Source organism: Centroberyx gerrardi, chromosome 8, assembly GCF_048128805.1.
Source record: "Centroberyx gerrardi isolate f3 chromosome 8, fCenGer3.hap1.cur.20231027, whole genome shotgun sequence".
Taxonomy (NCBI): domain Eukaryota; kingdom Metazoa; phylum Chordata; class Actinopteri; order Beryciformes; family Berycidae; genus Centroberyx; species Centroberyx gerrardi.
In genome coordinates, this window is record NC_136004.1 from 25,326,671 (window position 1) to 25,342,446 (window position 15,776).

Consider the following 15,776-nt stretch of genomic DNA (forward strand, 5'->3'; position numbering starts at 1 on the left):
TTCAAGGGGCTTTTGGTCAGAAGTAGTAACACTGACCCTGTAACAAGAGTCGTTTTTTTTGGCTGCTGTTGTCCTCTTTTAGAAATCAAGTGGCACGGAACTGCTTTGTGCTGCAGCGGCAGAATTAATACAAGAAAATGCAACTGATTTTTCAATTAATTTAAAACAAAAATGCACGATGAGTGTGAAAATAGAAATCTACAACGATATGCTACTTATTTACCTAGAATGCCAAACAAATTATAATCAGGGATGGAAACTCATGGAGAGTGAAAAAGGTGACAGATACCAGGGCAGACACAAAACCACTCAGAAACCATTCACTTAAGTGCCCTATTTTGGGATCAAAAGGGTGAGGTGACTAGTTTGCATCCCTGAATCACTTTTATCATCAGTCGTTTGAAACAGCGTCCATGCTCTCATGCTCCATAAGGTCACATCCGGGAATTCACAATTAATTTCTCAATTTTCTTTTTTTTAAATCAATTACAAGGAAACTGTACAAACCAATGCAGGGAAAGTTCATTGGTTCGTTCATGTACGCCCAACTAGTATTTATATTTCCGACAGCACTTGAAGGCAACACAAGCCTCTAATACAAATAACGCCCATAAGGTTGGTCCAGATTTGCGTAGGTGGACATGGATGATAAATTGTTCATGACATACGATAATAGTTCATGTTATAAAGTTTATGCATACATTTTCACAGTCGTAACCTCTTCCCTCCAGATAAACGATTGCGGGAAACTTAATATTAATGGCGCATATTTATTTTTATAACACTTCATTAATCACATATTTCCAAAACTGTTTTAAACAAATACATGAAAAACCTTCATGAGGAACAATTTGTCAGATATTATACAGCGTACCATCTTGTTTCTGACATTTAAAAAACGTTTCACAAATGAACTATGAAGAACAGCTGTGATATAAAACAATTTTATTACCAAAGACTTAAAATCTACAAAACAAAAACATCAAAAATTAATATTTGTAAACTGGTTGTTTGGAAATACACAGTACACCGGAATAAGAGACAAGCCTCGTTACAACAAAACCTGGCTTTCCAAACAAACATCACCGTGGGTGCGAGCAGCCTCCATGTCCGACAACAGTTTTAAGTTACAGTACATTCTGATGTTGAGTTTGACATCATGACAGCATTGTACGAGATAGAGAGAAAGACAGAGACAGACAGAGAAAGAGAAAGCGAGAGAGACAGTTACACTTAAACTACATTCCATGTCGCATGATGTGACGCTCCAGTTCAGTGCTGTCGATGAGGTTTCGCCCGCAAAACTTGCAGGCAAACAGTTTCTCATCTTTGGATGACGGGTGCAGGACTCCATCCGTGGCAGTGAATGCACCTGAAGGACAAGAACAGTTGGCTTAGACCAGGAAAACACTAGAGGATCACAGAGTCGATTCACATCCGATTTGTCAGCCATCGGAGGTGAAATGCCGATCGGAGGCTTGGTTGGGACCGACAGTCGGCAAAGATTATCTGGTAGTGTGAGAGGTTTCCGGATTCTGTCTTAAAGTGATGTTGAACTTTGGTAGTACATTTGGGTTGTGCAGCTTCCCGGCCATGATATAACCCCAAAATCGTTGATTCTGTGTTATCTGTTGTTCCAGTAGAGGCGATTGGAGAATTGTGTTGTATTCTTTCTCCATTCACTGCCATTGTATGGTGGAACAGGTCTCAAAATCACACTTCTAGCACATAAATAAACACGAACAAAGCAGATCCTGACAATATATGCCTATTTACAATCACTGGTAAACGGTCGTCAGTAAACAATTCTCCAATCGCCTCTCTCTATAAGAGAGACTCACTGATTTGGGGTTATATTATATCATGTCCAGGAAGCTACACAACCCAAGGTACTACCAAAGTTCAACATCACTTTAACCGTGCCGATCAACTCAACTGAGAGTGATCCGAGCCTCCTCCATCATATCAAACATGTCTGATATTTATGACATGACATCCGCCTGGGTCTTGAACAGGCACTGAAGTGTGTTGGGATCACAGATTCCCTCCCAAGAACAAGACCACCAACAGCCAATGAGGCAGAAGGATTGTATTAAATGATTAATCCCAGTATTATTGATGATAATGTGTATCAATGTATGTAGGTAAGTATGCAATGTCTGTTTTTTGTGTACTTCTAGCTCTCTTGATGTGAAAGACAAAATCCCCCTATGGCTAATAAAGTTCTATTCTATTCTCTTATGTTCTATTCTCTATTTGAGGTAGTAAATTTGTATATGCAAAACCCTTTTTCCATTCATTCAATTTGAATCGCTTATTGAGATGTCAGTTTAGTTTCTTACCATTGGATGCCAATGGGTAGTCAGCTTCCTTTATCCTTTCTTCCTCCCCACGTTCCTCTTTCTTATACTGGTTCATGTTGTCTTCATGGTCTTTCTCATCTCTTCTCCTCTGCTTCTGGTCAGGATAGTCGCCCCATTCTTCCTCTTTGCACACTGGGGTCTGGTAACCATGAGTGTGCATTTCCTCCTTGAGATATTCGTTCTCAAGTACTGGCATTTCCCCATATGGGTCTGCAAGCTCTTCATTGTTCCTCTGGCCGTGCACTTGTTCCTCCTTACAGCTAATAAATGAAACACCTAAGCTCTCTTTGTTGTCTTTCTTCTTGAGGCATATCTTAACTCGCTCACGGTTGTGTTTAGCCGTTAGCCATAGCCTCTCAGCAGTGGAACACTCTTGAGGCCTGATGTCCTTTGCTAGCATGTGATTCTGCTTTGCCGTGGCTGGCATTACCTCCGTCTTCACTTCACACCCCTTTTGCGAGTTGTGGAGTGAGCCAATGCTCCCCTCTTCATCCAGCACTAGGATTTGACGTAGTATATCGTCTTCTATCTTTGTCTCAATGTTCTGCTGCATCCTAACCTTTGCACCCTGAACTGACTTCATATGCAGCTTGCTGGCCTGTGCTGTTTCAACTGTACTGCATTTTTTTGTTGAGCTCTCCTCCGCTGTCTCCTGCCCTTGTTGTGCAACATCAGTTTGTTTTATTGTGTCCTCCTTACTATCACTTGGGTTGTGTTGGGATGGGTTCTCATCCATCTCTCCCTCTTTCTTTGGATTTTGTTTCCCGTTCTGTGCTGCTAAGCCCTCCTCAAAGTTAATTTTTGCTCTGTTCCCTTCCCCACCTTTTTGTTCCATGTTTTCCATCTGTTGTCCATTTGCAGTGTCTGCCAAGAACATCTCGTCTCCTGCTTGGCCCTGTGTTTCCTGCTCTTGCTTCTGATGGACAATGTTGTTCTGCTTTGCAATGTTCTCGTACTGGAATACTAATGCAGTACTCTTGACCGGGCTTTCTGTATTCTCTTTCTGAGTGTCCCGCCTTTGCTTCTGATGTAGTTTCTTGTTCTGTACTGTGACATTCTCCCTGATGTCATTTTCTGCTAGGTTCTCAGCTTGTTTCTGATGTGGAACCTCATTGAGCTTTACAACATACTCCTCATTCTTCTGGTTTGAGGTATTCTCTTCCTGGTTTTCATGCGAGACATTACCCGGTTCCACCGTGTTCTCCATCTCCACCTCCTGCACTTGCATCTTGAAGTTTGCTTCTATATCATCAGCCTCGTTATTTTGTTGCTCAAAGTTAGACAAAGCGTCCTCTTCCTCACACATCTTACCAGCCTTCGTCTCAAACTGATCAAGGTTGATCTGCCCCACCAGCTCGTGATTCCTAATGACCTGTACAAGAGAACAACAAGAAATCAAACTACACTCTAAAAACTAGGGGTTCAGTCGGGGATACAGAACCAATATGCACGTTGGGATTCCTGACTTAAAGGATTCCTTGAAGAACCTAGTTTTGAGGAAGTACCCTCTGAGTTAATGCACACGTTACGAAGGGTTTCTTTCTGGGGTTCCCCTATGGTTACAATTTGCGGGATCCCTAAAGGTTCAATGAAGCCCTTTTACTTTCTAAAGTGTGTATTCACATCAGCTACAGAAGAGGACATTCAAGCTGTATCAATTCTACGGTTCCATTTAACTGCTGTAAATCCCAGTAGCTTCAAGGTCAATAGCCAATTATTTTGAAAACAAAGGAATTCTGGGAATGCACTGGGAGTTGACTGACGTATCCTCACCTGATGCTTATCACACAGGTGTGCCTCCAAGTCGCTGAGCTGAGTGCAGTCGAAGTAGCACAGCCGGCACTTGTAAGGTTTGATATCGTCATGCTTCAGCATGTGCAAACGCAGGTTCTCAGCATTCGCGCTTGTGAAAGTGCACTTGTGGCAGCGGAAGATGACGCCTTCAAGGTAGCGTGACAGCTTCGGCCGACGCACCTCGATTGCCATCACACGTTCCTCTGAAAACAAGAAATCAACAGCATCAGTAGAGTCAGGCAATGCAGGCAAGAAAGTTTGAACAATACCATGAGTGTTAAGGGGGTCATAGATGAAGGAGTGCTCAATGAATCGTTGTCCAATGGGATTTTGAGCATTTAACCTACCACGATGAAGGACAATGTGATCAATCATGTTGTTTTTGTTCTTGGTCTGGTAGAGGCAGAGAGGGCAGCGCAGGTCCTTCAGATGGGTTGGCTCTGATGGGCAGTTAGAGTGACCCGTCTCCATGTGCATTTCCAGGGTTTTCCTAATGAAGGCAGGAGAGACAGGTGACGAGAAAGCATGTCTTCCAAAATGTACACAAAACTTTGAGACAATCCTCGCTGTCACAGGATTGGCAACTTGGCCACCAAAAATTTAATATTCTCTGCTTCAGAGTTATCAGTGTGCAGTTACTTCTTTCTATCTAGTATTTTCCACACAGCCAGCACCTTGCCAATCCAGGTCTATGGTTTCTTTTATGTTCTGAACTCTCCAATGCCAATATCATAGAAAGGATGGTTTCCCTGTTGACTTTTGACTTGGGAAACGAACTGCCTCAAGCTCAACTGCAATAAATCAGAAATCATCATCGACCCCAAATCCCTCCTCCCCTCCTCCTAGAATTTCTCACTCAACATCGATGGTCCGTAACCTTGGCGTCACTTTGGATCCCACCCTCTCCTTCAAGCCACACATCAACCACATCACCAAAACATCCTTTTTCCATCTCCGCAACATTGCTCGACTTCGACCCACCCTTTCCTTCTCAGCTGCTGAAACTCTCATTCCGTAACCTCCAGACTGGACTACTGTAACAGCATCCTATATGGCCTCCCTTCCACCCTCCAAAACCCTCAAAAATTACAATACATTCAGAACTCAGCTGCCCGGTTGCTCACCCACTCCCGCTCCAGAGAACACATAACACCCATCCTTCAACACCTTCACTGGCTCCCAATACAGCACCGAATCCACTTCAAGATCCTCCTCATCATATACAAAGCTCTCAATAATCCTGCCCCCTCATATGTGACAAACACCCCCACCCGCCACCTCAGATCAGCAGATGCCAACCTCTTGACCCCCATCACCAGGACCAAGCACCGCACCTTGGGGGACAGAGCCTTTGCCATCGCTGCCCCGACCCTCTGGAACTCCCTCCCTCCACACATCAGAAACTCGGACTCACTACCTTCATTCAAAAATAAACTCAAAACCCACCTCTTCAAAACTGCCTACAATACTTGACCCCCACTGCCTCTCCTAAAAAGAACAAACCATCAACACCGTTTTCTTTCTCTCTACTTTACTGTCTTAATATTCATGTTATTTATTTTTATTATGGTAATTTATTTATTATCATCACTTCTGTACCATTTGCTTTATATATTTCAATATTTTATTCTCTTTATCCCTTCGCTGTAAAGTGTCTTTGAGTACCATGTAAAGCGCTCTAGAAATAAAATGTATTATTATTATTTTGATGATTTGAGGGGTTAGCACGAATGAGCCCCACATGCATTCCAAACATGAGGTTGACATTGATGTTCACTGCATCTAGACATTTGATTTTTTTGGGCAATGCATCCACTCAATCACAAAAGGTTTCTGAAGTCTCATTATCCCCCCCCCAAAAAAACCCCCCATTGATTTTCACATTCCTGAAACAAAACTTTTTCTTGTTTCCACAAACAGAAAAATACATATGAAAATACATTGTTCTCATACATATCATCCAAAAGGTTATACAGAAGCTTACCTCAAACCAGTAAAAAAGCAGCAGTCCTTACATCTGAGGATTTTCTTGCCATGGCGGTTTGAGTAGTGCCGGCGTATACTGGATAGGTGTCCGGTGGAGAAGTTGCAGAACTCACAGTGAAGTAGACTGTCTTCAGGTAGCTTGGTGTCTTGCAGGGCCGCTGGAGCTGAGGCACTGACCTTTGCCATCAAGCTATAGTGATTTAACTGTCGCTGTACATTTGGGGGCTCCGAGTACATAGATTCTGTCAGGGAACAACAAACCACAGTCTCTTATTACAATCACAAATACATACTAAGTTAATAGTTTCTCCTCATGTGAATATACTGAAAACATAATAAGGATAACTTGCTTTCAATAAATTCAGATTCATCAGGAGCTTCAGTCAAGCAGTTGAATTCCTGGACGTCTGATGAATAAGGGGGCTCCTTGTCTGCCATCAGGTTGCTCTCTTCATCTTGGTTGTCAATCTCAGCAGAACTCATGCTGATATCTGAGCATTCAGCTGCCGCGCGTACATGAAATACAAGATAGAAGACTCTCACATTTTCTCACTATAAATGCTGTGTAATCAGGATTTATCAGACACTGTAGCCAGCAGACCAAAAATGTATTAACTTTTTGGTCTACTTTACCAGAATTTGGCTGGGCGTTGGCGATTTCCGACCCTCATCAAAAGCAGCTAGGGGAACTAATGACAGAAAGCTGCAAACAACTTTCAACTACACAAGGTGGGGGTGGCGGCCTGTATCATAATTCATTTGAAAATTATATACTTCAAGATATCCTTGAATATCTTGGATATCCCTCAAGACATCCTATAAATATACTTAAATAATATGTATTCAATTAAATATGTCAACAATTGAAGGAGAGAACATTTGTCATACCATAGTACACTGATACCACTGCCATTTATTCAAGTGTCATGTAATTGTATGTTATATCCAGGTTGCTCACCTCCATGTTTTTTCATTAAATGGCTCCTCAATAGACCCATGATGGTAGTCCGATAAGAACAGATACCACAACGGAAAGGCTTGACAGTTCCCGACTGATACCTGATGTATTTGTTAAAGCTGTTAAGACAATGGCAGAAAATCAAATCAGTCAGATATAATCACAAGTGGCTCATCAATAACTAAATACATATAGTATTGGACAAAATTGATACCAAAATGATACCAAGTATTGCATTCAGCACTTGTTTTGATACATTAAAACTAAAGCAGTATTTTCCAAATTGCTCATACTGTTGAGTAAAGTAAGATAATTAGCGTTGCTGTAAATGCTCCTCGGAAGCCACGCGTTTCTCTAAAAGTGTGTGCAAAAGACGTTGAAGCCAATTACATTGGAAGGCTCTCATATCAACAAAGTGTAGGCTTAATGTAACTACTGTATACAATTATTTACATATGTGACTTTTATATTGAAAATAACATAGAACTTGTCTTGTAGAAGAAATGTATTTTGCAATGATGAGCAACTTTATATGCGCTCTCTCTACATACTGACTCCCTCACTGGTCCTACCAACTGATGCTTATACTGCAAATGTTTTTTTGTGTTTTGCTTTTAACTCCTATCTGCAAACCACCAAAGTTATATATATATTTTCTTCTTACATGTGCTTTGATGATGAGGTAGGCAGGGTGTCCAGTCTCTTGAGAGCAGCCATGGCTGCATGGCTGTGTTCATGCACACGCAAACCTGTCAATGACATGAATGTCCGCCTGCACTGTTTGCAAGTGTAACCCTCTTCTCTAGATTTTAGCTCCGGTTCCTTCATCTCAGGAGTTTTTGAAGGTGACGATGGAGGACTTGTTGCCAGAGTAAACGTCTCTATTTTCGTCACATTCCATCGGGCCAGCTCCGGTACGGTCTCAAACTCGGGTAGTTCATCTTGCTTTTTGAGCTGAAAATATAAACACAGCAAGGGGTCAAGCAACTTAACTTAGAAGTATAGCTCAATCATGTAGCAAAAGGTCATGAGGTTGAATGATTATATGGGCAGGTGACTTACTTTGATGCATTTGGCCTCTGGTCTTTTCTTAATGATAAGCGGTGTCTTTGTCTTCACAGTGTTTGCTTTCCTTCTACACAGCTCCCTGTGGTGATCCAGATGGCAACATAGCTCTCCAATGCTTCTGATTTTAATGCTGCAGTGGCCACATTCATAAACCTCTGAGCCCTTTTTTGAAATCCTTGAAAGCACAGTAAAGTCCAATGTAAAATCTGTGCTGTGAAAATGAGTGTAGTGGACACTAAGCAGCTGAGATGAGTTAAACAATAAGTTGGGACACTTCTTGCATTTTACTGGTGCACTTTCCTCAGATTTGGCTTCAGGCAGTTTGCTGACCTTTTCGTTGTTACATTTTGTATATTGCTCTAGCTTGTATTGAGGAACAAAGTATGTGTTGAATGCAGCATGTCCGTGAGTCTTCTTGTAGTGGGATCCAAGGTACCTATGAAACGATGCTGAATAGGTACACAGATGACACTTGTAGATTAATTCCTTGTTTTCTACTGTCGGTGTCTCAGGAGTGTCTGGATGCTGAGTTCCAGGATGGTCTACAGATGTTGGTTTTGGCTTCCTGAAAAGTTTCTGGTGTACTGGTACATAGTATTTGATGAAGGCAGCCTTTCCATGTGTCCGGGTATAATGCTTTGCAAGATACTTTCGTATGACAGATGAATAAGAACACAGGCAGCATTTGTACACACAATCCTGATTCCCTGCCTCAGACGCATTTTTGTGGTGAACGAGCAAGTGGTGACTGAGGCTAATTTTTGTGGTGCTAACATATTTGCAAAAACGGCATTTCATCACTGCAGATTTTTTGTTTTTGAAAAAGGTGGCATGCAATACTGAGCCCTGAGTGCCGTGATACTTGGACTGGAGTTGTTTTTTAAGTAGAGCTGAATGTTTCGCAGCTGGCTTGAGCAAGTTTGGCACAGTTTGATTGTGGTCCTGCTCATAGTGGATTTTCAATTTCTTCAATGATGCACAGATTACTGGACAGAATTTGCACATGTACCCTCTAAATTTCAATCTATCTTTAGGACCTTCTGTTTTCACACAAGCATCCATGTTGGGTAACTGGACTTCATCTGTTTGAAGTTTGTCTGCCTTGACTGTGAGGGCAGGATGCTTCATTTGGCAGTGGGTGAGAATTCCATGAGAACTAGTGTTCACATACGTACAGCGTGGACACTTATAGATTAATTCCTTGTTTTCTACTGTCGGTGTGCTAGAGTGACTTGTCTCAGGAGTGTCTTCTGGATACTGAGTTACAGGATGGTCTACAGATGTTGGTTTTGGCTTCCTGAAAAGTTTCTGGTGTACTGGTACATAGTATTTGATGAAGGCAGCCTTTCCATGTGTCCGGGTATAATGCCTTGCAAGATAATACCGTATGACAGACGAATAAGAACACAGGCAGCACTTGTACATACAATCCTGATTCCCTGCCTCAGATTCATTTTTGTGGTGAATACGCAAGTGCCGACTGAGAGCAATCTTTGTGCTGCAAACATATTTGCAAAAAAGGCATTTTATCTTTGCATATTTTCCGTTTTTGAAAAAGGCAGTTTGCAATACTGAGCCCTGAGTGCCGTGATACTTAGACAGGAGTTGTTTTTTAATTGTAGCTGAATGTTTCTGAGCTGGCTTGAGCAAGTTTGGCACAGTTTGTTTGTGGTCCTGCTCATAGTGGATTTTCAATTTCTTCAACGATGCACGGATTACTGGGCAGATTTTGCACATGTACCCACTACATCTCAATCTATCTTCAGGACCTTTTGTTTTCAGACACTCCGTGCTGGGTAACTGGACTTCATCGGTTTGAAGTTCGTCTGCCCTGGCTGTGAGGGCAGGATGCTGCATTTGGCAGTGGGTGAGAGTTCCATGATAACTAGTGTTCACATAGGTACAGCATGGACACTTAAAGACACGCAGACGTGTTCCATGCTCACTCATGTGGATATTGACTTCATGTTCATCATCTGAACTTTCAATTTCTGGGTGTATCCTTGCATAGTGAGTGTTGAGACCACGCTGACTTTGAAAAACTGCAGGACAGAAACGGCACTTGTGCAACTTGGAAGAAGCTGTTGCTTCCTGAGATGAAACACCAGTTAACGTTTCAAATTCAAGAGGCACTTGGTAACTTTCAAATGACTCAGACAATTCACTGTGGTCTTCTGGATCTTGTACCTGCCTGTTTACACTTAGCACCTTGCTAGTGATAACATCTAAGACTGAGCCATCTTCCTTCACAGACCAAGGATGAACTGCATGATAGTGGCTTGTGATACATTGCAGTGAGCTACCTTTGAAGGAACATGCTCTGCAAGGATAGGTTTTAGTTTCATTTTTTCCAGATGGCTGAGATGGGGACATGTTGTCACAGTCATCTGTGTCATCAGTGTGTTCCAAGTGAGGTTTCTTCTTTTTATAGGTGGATGCTTTAGGACTGACATATAACCGGGCAGTTATGTGCTCAAGGCTTACTCCACGTGCTGAGTGTTGTTCCTGGCAATGCTGATGGACTCTTGCTGCTTCCTTGTGAGAGAAAACACACCACTCACAGTGATAACCTGATTGTAAAATTCCATCTTTAAAACACATCTGTAAAACATCTGTGATTGTATGATTTGTCTTGTGGATGGTCCGTAAATGCCTCTTCAGGAGATATACATGTTGAGTCTTGTATGTGCATTTATGGCACCGAAGTGACCTGGTTTGTGCGGCTCTCTTTGAAGGTGATGGTGATACTGAAATCGAGTTTCCAGGCTTCTTTTCATTTCCACTCTGCCCAAGGAACGTGTCCATGACTGCTTGTTCTGCAGTTGTTTTCAGATGTGATTTCCGTCCTTGATCATGAACCATAGAAGAATATGCAAAGACTTGCTTGGCTTTAAACTCAAGTCCAGGATGTCTTTTCTTGTAATGTTCTAAAACCTTGCTCAAAGACTTCTGTCTAGAGTTGCATAAGTAGCAGAATAACTTACCCTCATCACCTTCATCCATAACAGCAAGAGGTAGACCAGCAGAAAAGGAGGATGAGTTCACTGCTTGAGATTTTTTCATTTCTCCACGAATCATTGCAGTATATCTTAAAATATGGTCAGTGTTTGATTTAAAGTTACGGTGTCTTTTTATTTGATGGTTCAATACTCCTTTTATAGAAGGGTGTCCAAAGTTGCACTTTGGGCAGAAAAACAAGTCTTCTGCCTGTTCGTAAACATTAGAACCAGGTCCAGGTGCCACAGTGTCCGCTATGACTTCATCTTCATGTTGAGGTTTGTATTTTTTGTAATACGCCTCAACTCGTTTGCGAATGTTAGAATCAGAAGACTGAGAACTTGATGAGGCTTCAGCTTTACTTTGCGGTCTCTGATTCTGCACCTTAGCACTGTACCTGAAGATCTCTTCAGTTGTTACTGTGTGCCCAGTGTGTTTTGCATTATGATGACCAATAACACTTCTTACACTGGGACTGGAATAATTGCAAAACTGGCAGTACAACATTTCATTTTGTGGTGAACTGGAAGAAGAGTTGTCCATTCCTGTGGACAATTTCCCATTAGTTTGGGTAGGAGACTTTCTTACTTTAATTCTGACCTCTGCAGAATCCATATCCTTGTCTTTGGAAGACGCCGAAAGATTTTGAGGAGACGCTTCAGGTGTGTCCTTAGGATTTTTCAAAGACAATGAAATCTTCTTTTGTTGGAACTCATGTTTGTCTCTTGTTTTCCGAGATGAATCTGACACGTTATTTTGGGGGGAAACCAGTGATTTGTCCATTACTGTCACAGAGTTAGGAGACTCTGAAATCTTTTCAGGTGTCACCTCTAATTTGATGTGTGACGACATGACAAGAGTTGAATGTTTGATTTTATCAATTGTCATTCCTGCTTCTGGGTGGCATTTTTGGTAGTGGACATGCATAACAATCACTGACTTATGACTAAACTTGCAGAGCTTGCATTGATACAATGCCACATCCGCTCCTTTCGAGGTGGGACTTTGTTGTGAGGGTGTAGTTTTAATTCCCTTGCTTGGTGTAGGGACACTCTTAAGAGATATCCTGTCAGAACGTTTTGGACTAGATGTTTTTTCAGATGTTTTCAACTGAGATGATCCCTCTTGGCATCTGCTCGCAGAGTATCTGCAGTACATCAAGGAATTGTTCACTTTATGTGTTGGGTGCTTTTCCTGGTAATGTTGTTTCAAGGCTTTGGACACGTGAGTGGTAAATACACAGACAAAGCATTTGAAAACCAATCCAAGCTCATGTGATTGCATAGTGAACACATTTGGGGCCTCTGGATGGTTTTCCGTATAGTGCCTCTTGAGGTCAACTACAGTAGAGAACTCAACGGGACACTGCAGACAACGGAACGTAGCACTCCGATCATTTGGATCCTGAATGTACTCAGAGTTATATCTGATATAAGGGTGGATCTTCTGATAATGGGCACACACACTGTGGATGCCCATGTCACTGTAATCACAGTGCTTACAAAAGTAAACCTGTGAGCTATCGATGTCCCCATTAACCAGATTACGTTTCCTCTCTTCTTCATCTTCGCTAACTTCAAACGCAAAACTAGTGCTGCTTGATAACTGTGTTTTAATTGCTGTACATCCTGGGATTTCTGACTTTTCTTTATCCGTCTTCGTCTTTTTAGTAGGAGGACTTCCTGAGCTGTCATTATGGGTCCTCTTGCCAATTTTGTTTGGAAATGGTCCTTTTAATTGGCTTCCAGACATGTCAGATTTAAGAGATGATGGGTTGTTAATTGAAACGTGGTCAGTTAGCAAAAAGCGGTTTTGACAAATTCTGGAGAGATCGTTCTGGGAAGTTGCAGAGACTTTAAACACACCGTCACTGTTTGGACTGGAGCTTGAGTGAGAGTTATGCAAAATTAGGGTTCCTTTGGCACTATTTGGCAGTCCAGGGAGATCAGATGAATTCTTACTCATTGTAGGTTTCACATTTGATACAGATGACACCTTGAAGTACTTGGCTATGCTTTGTGATGGTTTGTTGTACGTTTTCAGACCCACTGATGAGTTAGTTACGCATTTGGCTTTTGAGGTAGACTTAACAGAAGAGGAATTCACTTTTACCCCTGCTGCTTGCTTGTGCTGCAATGGTGACATTTCTTTCACACTGTTTGTTGTCTCCTTTGAAATGACCACTATTTTGGTTTCTGGGCTCTTGGAACTGACTAGCTTTTCTTTCGTTTTCTGAGGTGACTTTTTGTGACACTTTTTCTCATGTTCGCTAACGGCGTCCCAACTAGAAGCTTTAAAAACACAGTGCTGGCATGCAAAAACATCCCCTGAATCGTCACTGTGGATGCCAGGGTTGGCGTTGAATGCTGTGTTGGTCCTGGGGGATTTTAAACCGGCATCTCTGAGAGCAGAGTCGACATCGAAGCCGTGCACATTGCTGAGGTGTTCGAAAAGGAAGATCTTGGTTTTGAAGATGAGGACACAATGACTACACTGGAATGACTTAACTGGAGGTTGTTGAGGGGCAACTTGATTGTGCGTCATGTTGCCAGACTCAGACGGATGCCTTGAATCTGAGAGGGGAAAAAAACAGATCCACATACCCAAAACTAAGCAACACGTGATGTGAATTACACAGTTTAACTTTATGCATTGCACTGAAACATTACATACTTATTAACAATGTCAGAAAATTCATTAATACCTTTTTGCATCTTCCACACCTCTCTAGATCCAGGGCTTTGGAGATAAAGTCACAGATGTGACACCTGAGGATTGAAAGCATAGACGTAAGAGTCATTATTTCATTACTCAAGTAAGAAAAACACCAAAACACAACAGCATCAATAAATTTAGTTTCCAATCTAGTTTGTTACCAATTTTCAAGTTAAGTGCACCACTAGGGCTTTGACAGTCACAAACAACACACACTAACAAAGTCATTGAGCTTTCGGTTCATAAAAACAATGTTACATCATTTTGACATGCCTGGCTCTCTCAGTGTGCGTGTGTGTGTGTGTGTGTGTGTGTGTGTGTGTGGGTGGGTGGGTCACAAACAATCTTAAAAATTACTATTCTCAAGTATGATTTCAGCAAAACCAAACGAGCAGCGTTACAACAGCATAAGCTGTAGAAAAAAAGTAGGACCAATTGCTATCTAAGTTTCAGTAAAGTCAGTTTTACATTTGTGTCGAAGAAGAACAAGTAGACGACAAAAAGAGTGAAACAAGGGGTCCTCCCCCAATCCTACTGACCCAACACTGACATGAACTGTAAACACTGAGAGGAAAAAGTGGAGAGTCATAACTTGCTGATATGCTCAAAGCACGGACGATATACTCACGCATTTAGAGAAACGTACAGAGACACTTAGGCAATGTTTTGAATGCCTGGTTTTGACCGTGTGACGAGCCTGGACTCGCTGGTGTTCGCCATTTTTCCCGCGATTACCGCTAGCTCCGTCTTCCGGGCTTCCGCTACAGTGCACAAGCTTCGTGGTCGCCTCACACTTTCATTTCCGTCGACTTACAGGTAACCTTCAAAATAAAAGTCTCCCGAGGGCGTCATAACGCTATGCATAAGGAAATGTTCTTATTTAGAAACCAATTCACATAAATGAATGAAGCATTGTCTCTACTCCAATAGTTTTTATTTCTGAACAATGTGGCAAATTGTTTGCATGTCATCCAGGCCCAGGGTTTCAGGTGTAAGGGCTGCACGTGACAACCAAAAACAAACTTTAAATGCTTGCATCAAAACACAAAATAGAAAAAAAATCATACTTTTACAGAGATTAAGATTGGGACAATTCCTAAACAATGATGAAATAACTGTCAATATCAAATATCACATTTAATAATTTATTTGACAAAATTAATAAATTTCAACTCGTTGCATGTTTTGGTTATCAAACTATCCAAACACTGGGACTTTAATTGTGAAGTCCGGGAGAAAATGTGACCGGAAGTATGTTTCGCTTTGTAGCTAGATGAAGTGATTTGCCAGTTATACATCTGTCGTGTGTTCCCTTTACTCTTGTCATTTATAACGATATTAATATTAGATGTCCGGAGAAATAGAATCATAAACAAGTCATATAATCATAAAAGGGCTGTCCCAACTCCTCCCTCTCCTTGAAAAGCCGATGTTTACAGCACCTCTTGTGGACAGTCGGGGCATAGCAGGCTAAAAACAGAAATTAAAGGCTTCTATGAAAATGTATTTTCAAAGTTTAAAACATCTTGATCTACGGGCTACTGGAGGTCAAGTAGTTGTAATACCCCCACTTTATTCACCACTACATCACCGGACAGTTTTAAGACTATTACTCTGCAAATAAACAAAATAAATGTTAGTGAATCAAGTCATTCATAAATTCGATTTGTGCACAAACCCCATTCGGTTCTTAGTGCGTCGTCCGCCATCTAGTGGGAAAAATGACAAAGACTTTTGCCAAGTATTTAGATTTAGCGGTAACGTGCATATTTTGTATGAAGTTGGAGCCGAAGTGGACGATGTTTTCAATATATTGCTTTGTAATATTATCCGCGGGTACACTACAGCAGGAAAAAACAAATTCGAGATACATGAACCCTGGCCGTTAATCGTTC

At 41.6% G+C, this 15,776-nt stretch overlaps 1 protein-coding gene across 2 annotated transcripts; it reads right to left on the minus strand.

Moving 5' to 3' along the window:
- Nucleotides 1-928: 928 nt before the first annotated feature.
- On the minus strand, nucleotides 929-14,643 carry LOC139928017 (zinc finger protein 462-like). Of its 2 annotated transcripts, XM_071920357.2 has the most exons (10): nucleotides 14,510-14,643; nucleotides 13,871-13,934; nucleotides 7,766-8,055; nucleotides 7,102-7,220; nucleotides 6,494-6,646; nucleotides 6,142-6,385; nucleotides 4,505-4,647; nucleotides 4,137-4,360; nucleotides 2,343-3,735; nucleotides 929-1,372 (listed from the first exon to the last, which is right to left on the minus strand). In XM_071920357.2, the coding sequence occupies exons 3-10, from the start codon at nucleotides 7,927-7,929 to the stop codon at nucleotides 1,239-1,241; spliced, it is 2,574 nt and encodes an 857-aa protein (XP_071776458.2). In that variant the 5' UTR covers nucleotides 7,930-8,055; nucleotides 13,871-13,934; nucleotides 14,510-14,643; the 3' UTR covers nucleotides 929-1,238. The 2 variants fall into 2 exon arrangements, with proteins under 2 accessions (XP_071776458.2, XP_078141237.1); XM_078285111.1 differs by lacking the exons at nucleotides 13,871-13,934; nucleotides 14,510-14,643 and adding an exon at nucleotides 8,164-13,211.
- Between the last annotated feature and the right edge of the window lie 1,133 nt (nucleotides 14,644-15,776).